At 46.4% G+C, this 17514-nt stretch overlaps 2 protein-coding genes across 4 annotated transcripts in view; both read left to right on the plus strand.

The window, feature by feature from the left end:
- TMEM233 (transmembrane protein 233) overlaps window positions 1–7111 on the plus strand; it is a 70910-nt gene extending 63799 nt beyond the window's left edge. The window contains exon 3 of the mRNA XM_044930170.2: window positions 6983–7111. The gene's annotated coding sequence lies outside the window, so the exon portion shown is untranslated. The remainder of the gene's footprint in view (window positions 1–6982) is intronic.
- On the plus strand, window positions 7034–16696 carry PRKAB1 (protein kinase AMP-activated non-catalytic subunit beta 1). Of its 3 annotated transcripts, none has more exons than XM_044930169.2 (8): window positions 7034–7151; window positions 7434–7678; window positions 10244–10407; window positions 11232–11325; window positions 11607–11721; window positions 13556–13689; window positions 15120–15188; window positions 15376–16696. In XM_044930169.2, exons 2-8 carry the CDS (start codon window positions 7520–7522, stop codon window positions 15451–15453), a joined length of 813 nt encoding a protein of 270 aa, XP_044786104.1. In that variant the 5' UTR covers window positions 7034–7151; window positions 7434–7519; the 3' UTR covers window positions 15454–16696. The 3 variants fall into 3 exon arrangements, with proteins under 3 accessions (XP_044786104.1, XP_044786103.1, XP_025123407.1); XM_044930168.2 differs by having other exon boundaries at window positions 7129–7248; XM_025267622.3 differs by lacking the exon at window positions 7034–7151 and having other exon boundaries at window positions 7167–7678.
- The last annotated feature ends 818 nt before the right edge of the window (window positions 16697–17514 follow it).

A 17514-nucleotide genomic window follows, 5' to 3' on the forward strand; every position in this document is an offset into this window, starting at 1 on the left:
TGAAAGTGAAAAGTGAAAGTGAAGTCGCTCAGTCGTGTCCGACTCTTAGCAACCCCATGGACTGCAGCCCTCCAGGCTCCTCCGTCCATGGGATTTTCCAGGCAAGAGTACTGGAGTGGGGTGCCGTTGCCTTCTCCGAGTTGTGCCATAAGTAGTTACTAATAAATGATTTAATGAAGTTAGAAGGCTGTAGGCCTAGATGTTACCTAGAATGAGTGTCATGATAGGTTCTGCTGTCCTGAGCCACCTAAGTTCTGAGACACAGCAGTAGAGCCTGGGGTGGAGGTGTTATCCTGCAAGATAGTTAAAAGGATAAACTGTACACCTCTACCATTTGTCCTAGGACCAATCCTAGCAGTTATTTTTCAGTAGAGGTGAAAATCACATAATATAAAATTACCCATTTTAAAGTGTACAATTCAGTGGCATTTAGAACATTTTCAATGTCATGCAGCCCATGTACACCGAGTTCCAAAATGTTTTCAAAACCCCAAAGGAAAACGCCTTGCATATAAAGCAGTCACTCCCCCATTCCCTCTAGCATCCAGCTCCTGGAAACCACCAGTCTGCCGCCTTCTTCTATGGATTTGCCTATTCTGGACATTTCCTACCAAAGGAATCATACAGTATGGAGCCTTTTGTCTCTGACTTCCTGCACTTAGCATGATGTTTTCAAGGTTCATCTGTGTAGTACTTCATTCCTTTCAGTGGCTGAATAATACTCCATTCCATAGATAAACCACAATGGTTTTATTTATTCATTCCTTGATGGAAATTTGCATTATTTCCACCTTCTGACTATTATGAATGATGCTATCCAATTTTTAAAAATATTAATTTATTCACTTATTTATTTGGATGTCCTGGGTGTTAGTTGCAGCACGCAGGATCTTTGATCTTCACTGTGGCATGTGACTCTCTAGTTGCGGCATGTGGGATCTAGTTCCCCAGCCAGGGATCAAATCTGGGTCTCTGCATTGGGAGTGTGGAGTCTTAGTCACTGGACCACCAAGGAAGTCCCCAGTTTTGTTTTTCTAAGCATCCACAGTAGCAGTAAAGAACCTACCTGCCAATGCAGGGGACATAAGAGACAGGGGTTCCATCCCTGGGTTGGGAAGATCCCTCGGAGGAGGAAATGGCAACTCTCTCCAGTGTTCTTGCCTGGAGAATCCCACAGACAGAGGAGCCTGGCGGGCTACAGTCCATAGCGTTGCAAAGAGTTGCACGCGACTGAAGTGACTTAGCACACATGCATGATGCATGGTATGTCAGATCATGAAGAGTGAAATATCACAATGCCCTGAACCAGAAACCAGGACACGGGGTCCTTACAATGATGGGCAACCACTAACTTCTTGTATCTCTTGGAAAGCCATTTCAGCTCCTCAGCTATAACCTAAGAGGTCAAACTAGGATTTTTGTGTGGGTAGTTTATTTGGAAGGTGATTCCAAGTATTTATTTGGGAGATGACCCTAAGAAGTGACGAAGAAAGGAAGAAAGCCATCAGATTCAGTATACAGTTAATGATCAAGTCTCTGCTGCCGGCATCTAGGCTTCAGTGCCACTGGGGGCCTCTGACACACGGTATGGAATTCATCTTAGGTTTGTCCCACCCAAGGAGCAAGGGAACTGGGGTATCTCTCTACCAGCTCCTTTCTGTCACTGGCTGAGGGCTGCTCACACACTGTCACTCTCTGGCCTTCCCCCCTGTACGGACCAGGAATTTTCCAGAAGGCTCTCAGACAGAGTCACATGCTCGGCGTAGGAGACTTGAGCATACACAGGAGGATGCATGTCCATGGGGTATAGTGATCTTAAACTATAGTTAGAGAAAGTGAAAGTCGCTCAGTCATGTCCGACTCTTTGTGACCCCATGGACTGTACAATCCATGGAATTCTCCAGGCCAGAATACTGGAGTGGGTAGCCTTTCCCTTCTCCAGGGGATCTTCCCCACCCAGGGATCGAACCTAAGTCTCCCACATTGCAGAGGGATCATCAAACTCTGATCCCCTAGCTCACATTTTAAAGAGACGAGGATATAGATGTCTTTTTATTTTTTTCATTCCCTGTTGAATCATCACCTGAAAACTGCCTTAGTTTGTCAGTCATCCTGTTGGGAAGTGGGAAAGGTGGACTCCTTCTCTCCTCTACTCCTTCACATCTTCTTAAAAAAGCATAGAATTAATTCAGGACCAACTTTATTAAGAAAGATGTGTTACCTCAAGCTAGCCACTTCTCCTCTCTAGGCCTCAGTTTACTCTGTGACTGGAGCTTTTTCTTTTTTTTTTAAATATAACATTTATTTATTTTTGACTGTTCTGAGTCTTCATTGCTGTGCGGGCTTTTCTCTAATTGCGAGAAGAAGAGGCTACTCTCCAGTTGCGGTGCGCAAGCTTGTCATTGCGGACTTCTATTGCAGAGCTCGGGCTCTAGGGCATATGGGCTTCAGTAGTTGCGGCTCCCAGGTTCTAGAGCACGTGGGCCCAGCTTCTCTGCTGCATGTGGGATACTCCTGGACCAGGGATCAAACTCTGTCTTCCGCATTGTTAAGTGGATTCTTTGTCACTGAGCCACCAGGGAAGTCCTGAAGCTTTTTCTTAAAAAAGAAAAAAAGAAATTCTTTTCATTGAGAGTAAAACAAAGATACAGGAAACCACACAAAAGAAATATGTGGCTTAGTGAATTATTATAAGGCAAACGCTTTAATAATTACCACCCAGGTCAAGCGGTAGGATTTGCCAGAAGCCCCACAAGTCACAAAATGAGGCTATTTGCCAATTAAGGTCTCTTCCAGGGGAGTTTTGACTCCTGAAATTTAGAAATCTTTTTTTATAATAGGCTCATTTCTTAGATTTAGCCAGCCCTCAAAAAATTCTATGATATTGTAAAATGTATATCCATCATCACATGACTCAGATAACATTACTCCCAAACATAAACTCTCCCATGAAATACCACTGTCCTGGAATAATATCCAGAATGTTCACTGTGACCAATGAAGTTCAAAAGGATCAAGCTTTTCCTCCTGTTCACCAGTACACACCAAATGAAAGTGAAAGTCGCTCAGTCATGTCTGACTTTTTGCGACCCCATGGACTATACAGTCGACGGAATTCTCCAAGTCAGAATACTGGAGTGGGTGGCCTTTTTCCAGGGGATCTTCCCAACTCAGGGATCGAACTCAGGTCTCCTGCATTGCAGGCAGATTCTTTACCAGCTGAGCCACAAGGTTGCCTCTATATTTCTGTAGCATGTAAAGCTCATACCTACCCCAGGGCCTTTGCACTTGCATTTTTCCTCTCCTTGAAATGGTCCTCCCAAACTCTTCTCCCATCTGACATTTTCTTGTCATTGAGCTCTCAACTGTCACTTCCTCAGGGAGGCCCTCCTTGACCATCTCATTTAAAGTAGTACCCTGTCTTCCTCACATTATTCCATTTTGTCTCCTTCATAGTAGCAGTCACTCTGAAATTATCTGGCTTGTTCGCCTGTTTATAAATCTGCCTGCCACCAGGGGCCATTCAGCTTTGCAAAGAGATAAACATTGTCAGTCATGTTATTCTTTATTCCAGAACCGAAAACAAAGCCAAGCACATTTTGGTTCTCCGTAAATATCCGTGGACTGGATACTGAGCTCCATTTACTTCTCTGCCAATGACTGTCTCTCTGTCACAATGACAGTTGCATCTCAGTGGGGAGAGAATACAGGGAAGCCTAGTAAGAAAAGATGGACACATCTGCCAAACATTGTCAGTGTTATTTACATTGCCTAGATGAATTTCAGAAAGCCTAGTGGAAATCCAAGTAGGCCAACTAAAAGCAAGCTTATAATTCTACCCCAACAGTTCACGCACATTGTAGTCTGTCTTAGTCAGCTCAGACTGTCACAAAAAAGTATCACAGACTGGGTGGCTGAAACAACAGAAATTTATTTTCCATAGTTCTGGAGGCTGGAAAGTCCAAGAACAAAGTTCCGTCAGGGTTTGGTTCCCGGTGAGAAGCTCTGTTCCTGGTTTGCAGATGGCTACTTTATCCTCACACAGTCTTTCCTCTGAGTGTGGGTGGAGAGAAGGATGGCGGGGGAGGGGTGTGTGTGTGTGTGAACTGGTATCTTTCCTTTTAAGGACACTATCAGATCAGGGCCCTACCTTTATGACCTCCCCTAATCTTAATCACTTCCTAAAGAGCCTAAAGAGCTCCCAATACAGTCACAGTGGGGTCATGAATTTGGGGGGAACACAAGCATTCAGTCCATAACAAAAGAAGCTTTTCTCCCCCAGGTCTCTTCATCAGCTCTAAACTCCATACCACCTAGTTGACTGAGTCCAAAACCTCAGACCCCAAATGGCCAATAGTCAAGGGATTGGACTGGAAGTTTCCATAGTTACTAAATACATGCCCCAGCCCAGGAGACCTTGTAAGATTATCATCTAGCTGTCATGGCTTGAGCCAGATGTATTTTCCTAGAAGGAATAGGAGGAAAGAGGGTGAGGCTCTTATTCTCACAATTGAGGGGTTTCAGTGCTGAGCCCTGTAGAGTCCAGAAATGAGGCAGGGTTCCGTTTTCCAGAGCTAAGCACCTCTCTTTTCTTTTTTCTTAAAATTATATTTATTTCTTAAATAGTTAACATTCACCTGGCACTAAATTCCAAAAGTATAAAATGGAATAAAGTGAAAAGTCTCCCAGAAGCCCAGTTGCCTTCCTTAGAAGCAAACAATAGTGTCAGTTTCCTATATTATATTCATATATATTCTTCAGATTTCCTGTACTTTTACTGGCAAATATATGTGTATTATTTTTTCTCCCTGCCCCATTAAATGTTACATACTTTGATGCCCTGTTCTGCACCTTACTTGTTTTTCCTTCTTATTGATTGATATATCTTGGATATTGATCCATGTCAACATGTAGCATTTTCTCATTTTTAAGGCTGCATAGCTTGCCATTACATAGATATGTCATGATTTATTTAACCAGTTTTCTACTGGTAGACACATAGGCTGTGTCCAGTGCTTTTCTCTTGCAAATATTCAAATATTGCAATGGATGACTTTGTCCATCATTTTGCAGGTGTATGAGTGTATCTGTAGGATAAATTCCTAGAAGTTCTTATATTGTTCTAATATTGATGTATATTTAGATTTATTAAAAGTTTCCACTTTTGTTTTTTAATATTTTATTTATTTATTAACTTAATTTGGGCTATGCCACATCTTAGTTGCAGCACCCAGGATCTTTAGTTGTGACATGCCAACTCTTAGTTTCAGCATGTGAGATCTAGTTCCCTGACCAGGGATTGAACCCAGGCCCCCTGCATTGGGAGCACAGAGTTTTAGCCACTGGACCATCAGGGAAGTCCCTAAAAAATGTTTTTAAATTACAGAAGTAGTACACCTTTGCAGTAGAAGCATTTTCAAACAGTAATCTAAAAAGTGAAAATCCCATTTCTGTCTGCTCATGTTTCCAATCCAAGTTCTCTCCCAAGAGGGGACCAGTATTAACATGCTGTAAATCTTCCCAGAACTTTCTATTTGCAAGCATAATGATACTAATAAAAGTGCTAACGTTCACTGGCTGGTTACTAAGAGTTAGATGCTATGCAAGGCACTTTTCCTGCATGTTCTCAATTCATTCACAAGGCAAATCTATAAGATAAGGTGTTATTTTTATTCCCCATTTCACAAAAGAGGAAACCAGGTGACAGTTCCTAAGTGGCAAAGCCACGTTTCCTTATTTCATCAAATCTAAGATTCCACTGACTGTAAGACACACCGTTTTAGAGAGATTAAAATGTAAAATAAAATGGGGATCTTGGAATTAATGTTTCATAACATTAGAAAGAATGCTTCAGATGAACTTGCTTGCATATAATCTTAGCATGTGTTTTTCCATAGACATTTCCTAGAAGTAAAATTGTGTACCAAAATGAAGGTACATATTTTATTTTTATTATTATTTATTTGATTGCATCAGGTCTTAGTTGTGGCACACAGGATCTTCCTTGTGACTGGCAGGATCTTTTCATTGTGGCAAAGGACTCTCTAATTGTGGTGCACAGGCTCCAAGGTGAGCAAGTTTAATTATTGCTCCATGGCATGTGGGATCTTAGTTCCCAGACCCAGGGATGGAACCCCAGTCTCCTGCATTGCAAGGCACATTCTTAACCACTGGACCACCAAGGAATTCCCTTTATTTTTTTTAGATACTGCCAAATTCCCCATATCTTAGTCATCTGTGTCTCCCATTTACTTCATACAATGTCCAGCACTATGTAGGTACTACATGTTCAACGGACAAAGTGCATGCTCAGGCCCAGCAAATGCAAAGCATTTTGAGATACTCACATGCAAAAACAATGCAACACACACACATCTACCACCACCACCATAAATCCTAACAGTGACTAACGAGTGAGAAGATTAGAATATTTTAGTCCCACATATGTACACTCTTCTAGCTGAAGCACCGGCCATAGTAAAAGACAAACATTAATAAATAAATGCATTTTATGCAGAATGATGTTCAAAGTGATTTTAAAATAGCTTGCAGAATTACCTATCAAAAGGCTGTGCACTCAATTTTTTGAAAACACACTAATAATTCCAGAATTTTACAACTCCCAAGCTACTGGGAGTTGAAAAACGTGAAAATTTTCCAGGGAGCTTAACGGTCTGTCCTTTTCTCAAACACCTACAAGACTACCTGCATCAGAATCACCTAGGGTGCATATTAAAATGCAGAACCCACACCAGAGCTTCTGAATCATAATTTCAGGAGATTAGGGGCATGTGAATATGCATTTTGAACAGGCACTCCACATGATTCTAAGGCACTCAGAGGCATGAGAGCTAGCGCATTAAAGGGCTTTAAGGAGTCTTTTAATTAGATTTGCCCTTTAGGACGATCCCTTTGGCTGTAAAGTGTAGAATCAACTGGAAGTGAGCAAAGATAGCCAAGATAACACTGTCACTCATGCCAGCGCGGGACCGAAGCCCAGATGACCTGCGCGCTTCTGCGCCCCCTGCCGGCCTTCAGCAGCTTCGTCCCGCGCTGGCCTGAGCGGCCGACTGCGACTGCGCTCTCCGAAGCCCGCGGGACCGTCTACGGAGCTTGCCAGTGCGCGGACCTGGACCGGAAGCGGAAGTGAGGTAGAGTTGGCCTCGCGGGCTTCTCCAGCCTCAGCCACCCCCAACTCTGTGGGTCGGGTCCCTTTGCGCAAGTGCCGGAAGCGGAAGTTTCTAAGAGGTTGGGGAGTTGTTTGGGGGGTGTCGGGTTATCGTAGTTGTTGGTGGGTTCACGTCGCCGGCTGTCTGACCCCGTGAAGTGCCTTTGTGAGACCTCTTCAATCTTGCCGTCCCGGCTCAATCAGGATCCCGACCCCGAACCTTAGCCTGCGGGCTCTAGTACCTAGTGATCTAACTTTTCCCTAGGGTCCTGGTGGAGATCCTGGGTGTCCTTTGTCTCTCCCCTGGAGTGAGGCCTCTTCGGCTTCCCAGTGTCTCCGTAGACCCTCGCCATGGGCAACACGAGCAGCGAGCGCGCTGCGCTGGACCGGCAGGGCGGCCACAAGACACCCCGAAGGGACAGCTCCGGGGGCTCCAAGGATGGAGACAGGCCCAAGATCCTGATGGACAGCCCCGAAGACGCCGACCTCTTTCACTCTGAGGAAATCAAGGTAATGGCGAGTGGGACAATCTGATTCCCCTTTTAACTGTTGTTGAAATCTACTAGATGTCCCCCAAGCCCGCGCCCTATTCCTTCTAATTAAGAAGTGGAAGAGCCCTCTTAGCTCAGTAACTTCTAATTACCGATGTGAGAAAGTCTCCCCGAGGGGGAAGGAATTCACTTCGTTTAACATCATTAAGGAAAAGGCAGCGCTGAGACAGGCTCAAATTTTTGATTAATTAAGATCGTGGCACCAGCAGTAATTGAGCCCCAGTCTCTGCTTTTCTCTTAGGTATAATTAATTTGACAGCTCTCAGGAATCTTCCACCACTTTTAAGTAGGTTGACGGAGCCTTTTGTTGTGGTTTTACAGTTTCTTTTCAGTTTTGGAGAACACGTGTAAAGTGAACATACGAGTTGAATAGCTGACTGTAGCTGCCCAGAGGTCTTTAGTTACGCGGGAAATTTGTGGTTCACCCTTGAGAGCAGGCACAGAAGAGTAATTTGACTTCAGAGGTCAGTGAGTAAGTGAAACATCAGTCTAAAGGAGGCAGCCAGCTGCTACTCAGCTTCTCTCTCCTGTTGTTTATATATGGCTTAATATTTTAAACAGGCCAAAGCAAACATTTTTACAGGCCGAACTTAGATGTCCTGCTGCAGTCTGCTTTAACTCATCATGATAAACTGAAGATAATTCTCAGTTCTTGCTGTAGCTGCTCTCCTGCTAACCACCTCATGTGGTCTGTTTCTAGGGGCAGAGCCCAGTCCAAGAGTACCCAGTGATTCTGGCAGCTGATATGTATGTGGTATAGCCTAAAGAAATGAACTAAATGCTTAAGGGACAGTCAGTTAAGGGAAGATGACAAGTACCCCTCCTCCCCCCAAGGTCCTGTTAGTTTCTGGCTGCCTGCTAACCACCACTGTCCATTAGGCTAATTGTCCGGCAGGTCATTCCGGTTGTGCTTGTGTTTCCTCAGATGCTGGAATGGGTGACCATGTCATTATCTTATTTCCTCACCTGAATCTTAGCTTTGAGGCTAACTGTGAAGAGTCTGCTTTTCCGTAGCCCTCCAGCCTGTCATTTCAACTTGCTTTCTGAGTTTGTCGCTTTCCCAAGGCTGTGTGCAAAGTGAACTGTGAAATCCTTTTTCCAACAGTTTGATATCTCTTCCCCAGGAAATAATTTTGGCCCAAAGGTGGCTGTTTAAGACACCATAAGAATCAAACTACTTTCTTTAAGAAGTGTCTGTTCTTTTGCCAGATTAAAACTCTTTACAAGAAATGTTTAACATAGGAAGTGATCTGTACAGTTATTTTAAATAACTTCCCCTATCATTTCCATAGAAATTATTGAAAGATATAGCAGACACACACTGGATTAAATGCCTAGATACAAAAAAAAAAGTCTTGGATTCTTTTTAACTGTACTCTCTGCTAAGTCGCTTCAGTCTTGTCCAACTCTGTGCGACCCCATAGACAACAGCCCACCAGGCTCCCCCGTCCCTCGGATTCTCCAGGCAAGAACACTGGAGTGGGTTGCCATTTCCTTCTCCAGTGCATGAAAGTGAAAAGTGAAAGTGAAGTCGCTCAGTCGTGTCCAACTCTTCGAAACCCCAGGGATTGCAGCCTGCCAGGCTCCTCTGTCCATGGGATTTTCCAGGCAAGAGTACTGGAGTGGGGTGCCATCGCCTTCTCCGTAGGTCAGCGCTTTGACTGTGGTTAGTTATCACATCCTCAGTGGAAAATGAAACCAGTCAGTTATTTAATCTGTAGCTTTTGTTAAAGCGCAAAGAATGCAGGTATCTTTTAAATGAGCTCAGGTCAGTATTTGAAATGAAGGTGCTAGAAGCTTGCTCTAGACCTTTTAAGAGTCTGTCACAGCCTAGCACTCCTAGTCTGGCTTCTGACTAGGAAAAAATATAAGAGATCCAAAACCACATATCTTCCACTGAGAGTCAAACGTGTTTATTTCTCTCATCCCAGAATACCTCTGTTAGACAACGCTGCCCACACAAGAAGTTATCATTTAATGAGGGTCAGTCTTTGTCTTGTCTTACCTTTTGCTCCGTGGTGCCTGGATGGCACTCAGTGAATAGCTTTTCCCTTCCTTAGCACCTGGATTTCCCAGTTGTCAAGTTGAAAGCTCTGCAATTGTCCCTAATAAATTTTCATGTACTTTAAATCTTGCTTGATTAAGGGAAGAAAATGACATTTATTAAGGTAGTCTCAAATTCATTGCTGCCTTCTTTCAAGTCAGTTTTATAATTTTTCAAGTTTTGATGTATACCCCTTGAATAACAGCAATAATAATAGCTATTAATTATGAAGCACCTACCCTGGGTCTGACCCTGTGCAGAGCATTTTACATGGACTGTCTCAGTCTTCACAACCTTAAGAATTACTTTTATTCTCTCCATTTTGCAAGTGGGAAAACTGAGGCACAGCTGGTGAGTTAATGGGCTGGAATATAAACCTGCGTAGTGACAGCTGCCTCTTCAGAATGAATTGTCAGTATTAAGGTAACGGTCTCTCGCTGTTCCTGTTCCCTGTTCCTGAGTAAACTGCTCTGTTTCTAGGCTCCAGAGAAGGAGGAGTTCCTGGCCTGGCAGCACGATCTGGAAGTGAACGACAAAGCTCCCGCCCAGGCTCGGCCAACTGTTTTTCGATGGACGGGGGGTGGAAAGGAAGTTTACTTGTCTGGGTCCTTTAACAACTGGAGTAAACTTCCCCTCACAAGAAGGTATTCGCCTGGATGTGTTCACATATTTGTCTTAACCCAGGGATGCTCTGGTTTCTGAATGATCCCTGGGGGTGAATAGAAGAGGATGTTTTTATAAAGTAGATGCTGAATGGAAAAATAGTCATGCTTAATAATTCACAGGGTTAAAATCTCACACGCAAAAAACACACTTAGAAGTAAACATCACTCGGTTATTTCTGTTACACACAGAACCAGGCTGGGCCTGGTTCTTGACAGGGAACTGCCTGCTTTTCCAGGAGTCCAGTTGGTGTAGGAGGGAGCCACTCAGCCCAGTTATAAGTCATGCCTGTCAAGGGAAGAAAACAATCAAATGAGAGAGGTTTTCTTGGAACCTTTTTTTTGTTAGTAGTTATACAAGTTTCTGTAGGGAACTTTGTACATCCTGTGAAATTGATCCCCTGTCCTGCGCTAGGCAGACTGACAGAGGGTAGAACTTGGCAGGCAGCTTGCTGCTTGTCTTGTGTTGCTGTCCTCCTCGGCGTCCAGACCGCCAGGTGTTACTTTGCGCATAGCGGGAGGACAGATGCCTGTTTGTTGAGTTTTTGATGATAGGAATGTAGATTCCTGATATTTGGGCAAAGTGAGTTTTCCAGGAAACCTCTTATGTTGCTACTTTCTGGTAGCTTTTCTGGATTGAGATCATTATAATGAATTGTCTCAGTTGGTTAAAAAATGTTTATTTCTCCTGTGGCTGAACTCTTGATTTTACGTGGAAGCTTTGTTTTATTCCGTGGCTGGTTTTACAAGTCAGCTCAGAGTGCAGCTCACCCTACTGACACTCTCTGCTTCCTTTTTCTCTTCAGCCACAATAACTTTGTAGCCATCCTGGATCTGCCGGAAGGAGAGCATCAGTACAAGTTCTTTGTGGATGGTCAGTGGACACACGACCCTTCCGAGGTATGCTTCCTCCCACCCCAGTCCTCTGGCTGCCCACACGATTCAAGCACAGGGCCTGCCCTCAGAGACAGGTGCCAGGTCCCTCTGTCCTGCTGGTAGAAGTCCCTGTGTGTGACCAAGCTAGATAGCAGTGCTCATTGTCAGCCTGTTGGCATCCTTGACTTGGATGAGCCGGTTGGTGGGCCAGGAGATGAAGCCTTCCCACCAGGAATGCTAAATCCTCTAAAGAATACCTTTGGAGACCTTACATATTAAGATTTCTACCATCTGTCTCTTCCCAGCCAGTAGTCACCAGCCAGCTTGGTACAGTCAACAACGTCATTCAGGTGAAGAAAACTGACTTTGAAGTGTTTGATGCTTTAATGGTGGATTCCCAAAAGTGCTCCGACGTGTCTGGTATGAACAGTTATTTTATACCACGTGTGTGCAGGTGGGGGCCGTGTCATTTCGAATTACGCTTGTTTCCCTTGCCTCTCCCTCTTGGGTGGGAGCCACCCAATCAGTGGACGTGAATATCTCCCCAAAAAGCCACAAAACTAATTTCTAACTCTGTGTTCAGTCATCTTGCTGAAATCTAGCTCCAAGGGAGCAGTAAGTCATTTGGGGGCGGGGAGCAGGGGGGTCCATCTCTAGGATTTAGTAGGCCTGCTTGGCCACAGAAAGCATACACTGGAAATGGGACCAGAGTTTGCTCTCGTACCAGGGGCGGGCCCATAAGGCCCTAGAGAGTAGCATTGAGTCGTGAGGGGCCAGCACTGGGGGCGCCTGCCCACGTGGGGCTCCTAGAGAGTTTTAGCCTGCCAGGTGATAAATGGACCCCTCAGTGACCTTGGCTGTCACTTGCACATTCCATTTGCACCTTGTCAGAATCTCTTCAGAGGAGGAGGCTCACCACAAGACAGGCTGCACAGCACAGCCTGCTGGGTAAGGGTCCTGGTATAACATGCCCTTCTTCCAAGAGTCATCCGATCGTCAGTCCTTCCGCAAGTTGCTTTCCATCCAAACCCAGAGGAGGAAACTGGTCGGAAAGAGCACGTGCAAGGCAGGGAGAACGGCGTGTCGGCATGTTGAGTGTCATCACCAGATGCTCTGCCCCCTCCGGCAGGGCTTTACACAGTTCCAGGACCCCTGTGGGAGGTGGGGCAGAGATCCCCCAGGAGTGTGCCTGACTGTCGTGAAGAGAACAGATTCAGTTCAGTTTGAAGATTGAGTCTTCCCTTACCTGTCTGGGCCCAGAGGTTTGCCCCTGGGATCTCTAACTGTTTATCAGCTCAGAACTCTCACCAGCAGGTGGACCACGTGGCTGACAAGTAAGGTCATTGACCAGGACTCAGACATCACAAAATAGCATCTTCCACTCTCCATAGCTAATTGATCTTTGAAAGAAGTCATTTCTTACTCAGATGAATGGGAATTGGGAGAATGTCCAGATACCTTAACTTGCTAATAAGTGAAATTTTAGACCACATACAAAAGCTTTTAGTCAAGGTTCTGCAGCAGAGGTCACCTGGGGAAAGCAAGCTGGTAAACCAGCTTCAGACTCTGCATGCTCTTCTCATACTCAGACACTCCCTTCCTCAGAATACATATAATTCCCAGCGGCTCAGTTTCCTGCCCTCAGTGCCTTTGTTTCCTGCTGTGGTGGGGCCGGGTTGTGTGAAGGGAGTCTGTCCCCTGGAAAGCAACGAGGAAGGAGTTGGCGGAGCCAGGCCATCTCAGCTTCACGTGGACAGCACGAGTCTCAGGCGGCCACATGCATCCCCATTGTCCTTTGGATCACAGCTCAGTGCCTGCAAGCTGGCCAGAGATCACTAAGTGAGCAGCTTCTAAGTTTTCACAGTACCACACTGCTAGAAGCTTAATACATCTGTGTAAGTGATATACTCGAGCATGAGTTTGAAAAGAACCTGAGAGCGGTAGAAGCAGAGAGCCTTTAGAGGTCAGGTTTTCAACTTCTTGCTTTAGTTTTGATATGTGCCCTTGCCCCTGTGTCAACAGGTTGCCTGCTTTCGTTTTTATTCTGGCTGGCAGTGCTCCTAACTTGGGCCTAACCATGGAAGCCTCACTAGAAGCCTTGAGCTTCTTTGAGGTGTTTGCTGGCCCCACCTGCAGTGAGGAGGAAGTGTTAGCCTGTGTGGCTGTCGGGTTGGATCACTGCGAACAGCTTCCTGTGACTCTGACCCAGAACTCCAGTTTCTCAAGTAATTGTCCTATGGCCATCTCTCCCCAGAGTTGTCTAGTTCCCCGCCGGGACCCTACCATCAGGAGCCCTATATCTCAAAACCAGAGGAGCGGTTTAAAGCGCCTCCCATCCTCCCACCACATCTCCTCCAAGTCATCCTAAACAAGGACACGGGCATTTCTGTGAGTATTATCCAGACATTTCCCAGACCATCCTCCATGGTTACGTTCCGCTGCTCCCCTCTGGCCACCTCTGGCAAAGCAGCTGGGGAAAATGGTCAGTGTTGCCCATCAGTGTTCATGCCAGCTACACCTGTGATTGGGGAAAGGGCTGCTCGCAAGATGCTCCCAGAGCAGATGCCGCCTCCCGGTCCCATGCTGCCTTTCTGAGCTCTTCCTCTTGTGTTCCACCCCCATCCAGCCTGAGCCCCGTTCCTTTTTAATTTCATGATAAAATATGTAACCCCCTGTTCTCAGTAAGCTACATGATGATAGAATTCTTCCTCTGGCCCTCAAATTTTAGAATCTCGTTTTAATCACCGAATTGCTTCCAGAAGCATCATTGCTCCTGGATCAAAATTAGAGGTCTGTGGGTAATGCACATTGCCCCTGGTAATTGATGTTACTGCTGAAAAGAAGCGTGCCTTCTCCTGGATCCTGAAGGGCATGTTGTTAAAGTTAAGAGCACCTTAACTTTCCATCCCGTTTAACCTGAACTGCCCAGTTCCCCCACCTCTGGACTGAGCAGCGTAGCCATAATTCTTAGGAATCTAGATGTTCTTTTGCTTGGTCCAAGCCATCACCTAAAACACACATGCCTGTTAGGTGATAAGGTAATCATGCTGCTGTTCTGGGTACCACACACAAGTGGGTGCACGTGTGCTAAGGTGCAGAGCTGGAGGCCCACACGTGCCGGCGTCTGCTGCAGGGGTCACGTGTTCCCCAGGGGCTCACTGTCCTTGGGCACCAGGTCCCACCCCTCCCCTGTGTGGAGAGCAGCCCCATGCATGCACCTGATAGCTGAGCCAGCTTTTGTCAGGTGCTTTAGCATTTATAAAACTGGGGAGTGTACGTTGAAAATACCCTGGATTCTGACTACTCTTTAAAAATAGGAAGATGTGGCAACATTTTGGGTCCAATATATAAGCTTGTGTGAAGCAATAGCGCCTCTTCCCCACCCCCAGTCATCCAGTGCTTTCTTCAGGCTCACCGTCTGAGTCTCAGAGACTTGCAATCCAGTGCTCAGGAGCCTGGAGCATAGTTGTTTTCTTTTCTTCCAGCTTTCTTTAAAAGCACTTGCAGTGCAGTTTTCTTTCTGCTCCTCCAACAAGAGGGCAGAACCATGGCCCACGCTCTAGAGACCAACATGAAGCCTGATCAGAGACGCACATTGGTGTGCCCAGCAGACACCCCAAGAGCTCCGCTTAGTCACCAGGCACGACCCCTCACCTCCCCTGTGATCATGAACAAGCCCTTTCACCGCCTGACTTAGGAAGAAAGGGGCCTGAGAGCCTGCCTCCTTTCCTTTGAAATCCAGTCCCATGAAACATGGGAGAATCTTCTTGATTTCTAGATCCTACTAAGCGCACACGTCTGCTTTTGTTCCCCCACAGTGTGATCCAGCTTTGCTCCCTGAGCCCAACCACGTCATGTTGAACCACCTCTATGCGCTCTCCATCAAGGTAAGGACCCGTTTGTTACTCTCTGAGCCGTGTTTCTTGCCCTGAGGCAACCCCCCCACCCCAGTGCTGGAACGGCCTAAAGTCCTTACCTGGAGGGCAGCTTCCGGGCCCAGGCACTTGTGTTTATGTCACCCTCTTGATTCTCGTGTTCCCTAAAATCTGAGCATATTTCCACCCTCTTCCTCAGGATGGAGTGATGGTGCTCAGCGCGACCCACCGGTACAAGAAAAAATACGTCACCACCTTGTTATACAAACCCATATGAAGAGGTGGGAGCCGCCGGGGCCCCAGCGCAGCGTGCACCTCCAGGCTCCACGCATGCATGCTCTTCGCTAGACGGAACGGACTGTAAATTCCCCATTTCACACTCTCAGTAAGGCATTTCATACCCGCCCTACACCTACCTGAGGGTTTGTTCCAGACACAGCGGCTCCTGGAGCTCCTCGGTCTGTAACAGCGCCCTTAGCACCCGGTGGCTGAGAGCCCCGGGGCTCCTCAAGGCCGAGGGGGGAGTGGGACAGCTGCAGCCCCCACCCTGCAGTGTGAAGGATGGTGCAGGCCTAAATTTAAATCCCATGAACGTGGAGATTTTTCTTAAGCCAAACATGAACACTCGCTGATGAAAGCTGTGCTGGTGAAAATCTGGGGAGCAGGCCCCAGGGCCACACGCGCTCATCATGGGTGTGCTGGTGTAGCCTCGCCCCCGCCGAGGCCTGCCCGCAGACCCGCCAGTGAGCGGGCGCTGGTCCTGCCTGTCCCGCGAAATCAAGCAATACATCATCCTCCACTCCCTGCTGCAGGGAGGTGTGATTTCTGTAGAAATTAGAGCTTGTCTGATTTCCAGATGAAGTTTTACAGTTGTTTCTTACGCTTCTGTACATCAAGTGGTTTTTGTTTTTTTAAACCAGCAGTGGCTGACTATACAGCCTTAGGGCAATTTTTAAATCACCCCAACTAGACTCAATCATGTGACCTGTGCTCAGCAATAATCTGTTCTCAGAACAGACTCAGAAAACCATGGCCGGATTCCTCGTTTAAGCTGGGTGATCTGCGGACTGACCACTGCTAGCCAGAAGGGTGTCCGGCTTTTTCGTAGAACTGTAACGAGGTGGCCCTGTCACCCAGAAAATTGTGGAGAGGCGCCCTGCCCTACTCCAGCCACCTTGCTTGGGACCTCTGGTCCCTACTCAGCAAAGAAGGCTGCAGCAACTGGTGTTGCTTATTCTGGAAGGAAGTTAGAAATTGTGGCCGCCTTCTGATTTTGTATCAAGAAGACATCCTTTGGACCAAAGCGAACCTCTCCACACAGCCGGAGATGTGCCTGTTCCCGAGGTTCCTGTCCGCGGGTCAGCAGAAGCTATCACCCCGCCCTGTGTTCCTGCTGGGAGATGGAGGAGCCAGCTCCCTGGTGTCCAGTATCTGTGCCGTTCTTTGTTACTGTTTTCAAAACACTGAATAACTGTCACCCTGATGTACAGGTTGCAATAAAGCTTTGTAAAGATAATGGACATGCACTTGGGGGAAGCTCTGATTTCACACGGTCATCTGGAGGAGACTGGTGCTCTCCCCGAGGTCTATTTGGTGCAGCGCTATTCAGTCTTTTTCCCGCCTTGGCACACGTTGAAAATGGTACCGTCCTTTTGGCATTCCGGGATGAGAGGACAGGGCAGCTTGGCTGTCTGCAGGGCTGGGGACCTTTCCCTCACCCACCTGTTCTTCACACAGATTAGAAGCCTATTAAGAGGCTATAAAATCGAGTCCCTTGGAGCTGCTCACAGCAGGAGCTGAGGAGAGGCAGTAGTGAAAGTCGCTGGCTTGCCCAAGTTGGCAGCATCCCCAGGTCAGAGGTCTTGCTCATTAACAAGCACCACAGGGGAGCCTGGGATCATGACCCTCTGCTTGGAAGACCACAGGATGTTCTGGAGTCAGCTACTCTCACCAGCTAAAAGGGCCTCTGTCCCTTCTACCAAAAAGATGGAAGGTTACAGTGTCTCTTTAATAAGCCTTTTCTTCCCAGCCATTAGGAAACATGGAAGTAAATTTAGGAGATAAGGGAACCCCCCCCGAGGTCATCTGGTCACTTGAGGTGGACAGTAGCTTACAAAACATCCCTACCTGGGTAATTAGCCATCTCACCCTGAATATCGAAGTGATGTGGGAACCCTAGATTTTAGGGACTGGAGGAGTTATATAAGTAGACTGAGGAAATAATGCAAAAATCCTCTTTCCAAAACTGGATTTTTTTTTTTTTTTTAATTATTGAAAGTGAAAGTCATTCAGCTGTGTCTGACTCTGTGACCTCATGGACTATACAGTCCATGGAATT

This window comes from Bubalus bubalis, chromosome 17, assembly GCF_019923935.1.
Source record: "Bubalus bubalis isolate 160015118507 breed Murrah chromosome 17, NDDB_SH_1, whole genome shotgun sequence".
In the NCBI taxonomy this organism is placed as follows: Eukaryota; Metazoa; Chordata; class Mammalia; order Artiodactyla; family Bovidae; genus Bubalus; species Bubalus bubalis.

Coding starts and splice junctions, on each gene's coding strand:
- PRKAB1 (XM_044930169.2), top strand. CDS start 7,520: ATGGGCAACACGAGCAGCGAGCGCGCTGCGCTGGACCGGCAGGGCGGC. Junction 7,679..10,243: donor TTCACTCTGAGGAAATCAAG/GTAATGGCGAGT, acceptor CTCTGTTTCTAG/GCTCCAGAGAAGGAGGAGTT. Junction 10,408..11,231: donor AAACTTCCCCTCACAAGAAG/GTATTCGCCTGG, acceptor TTTTCTCTTCAG/CCACAATAACTTTGTAGCCA.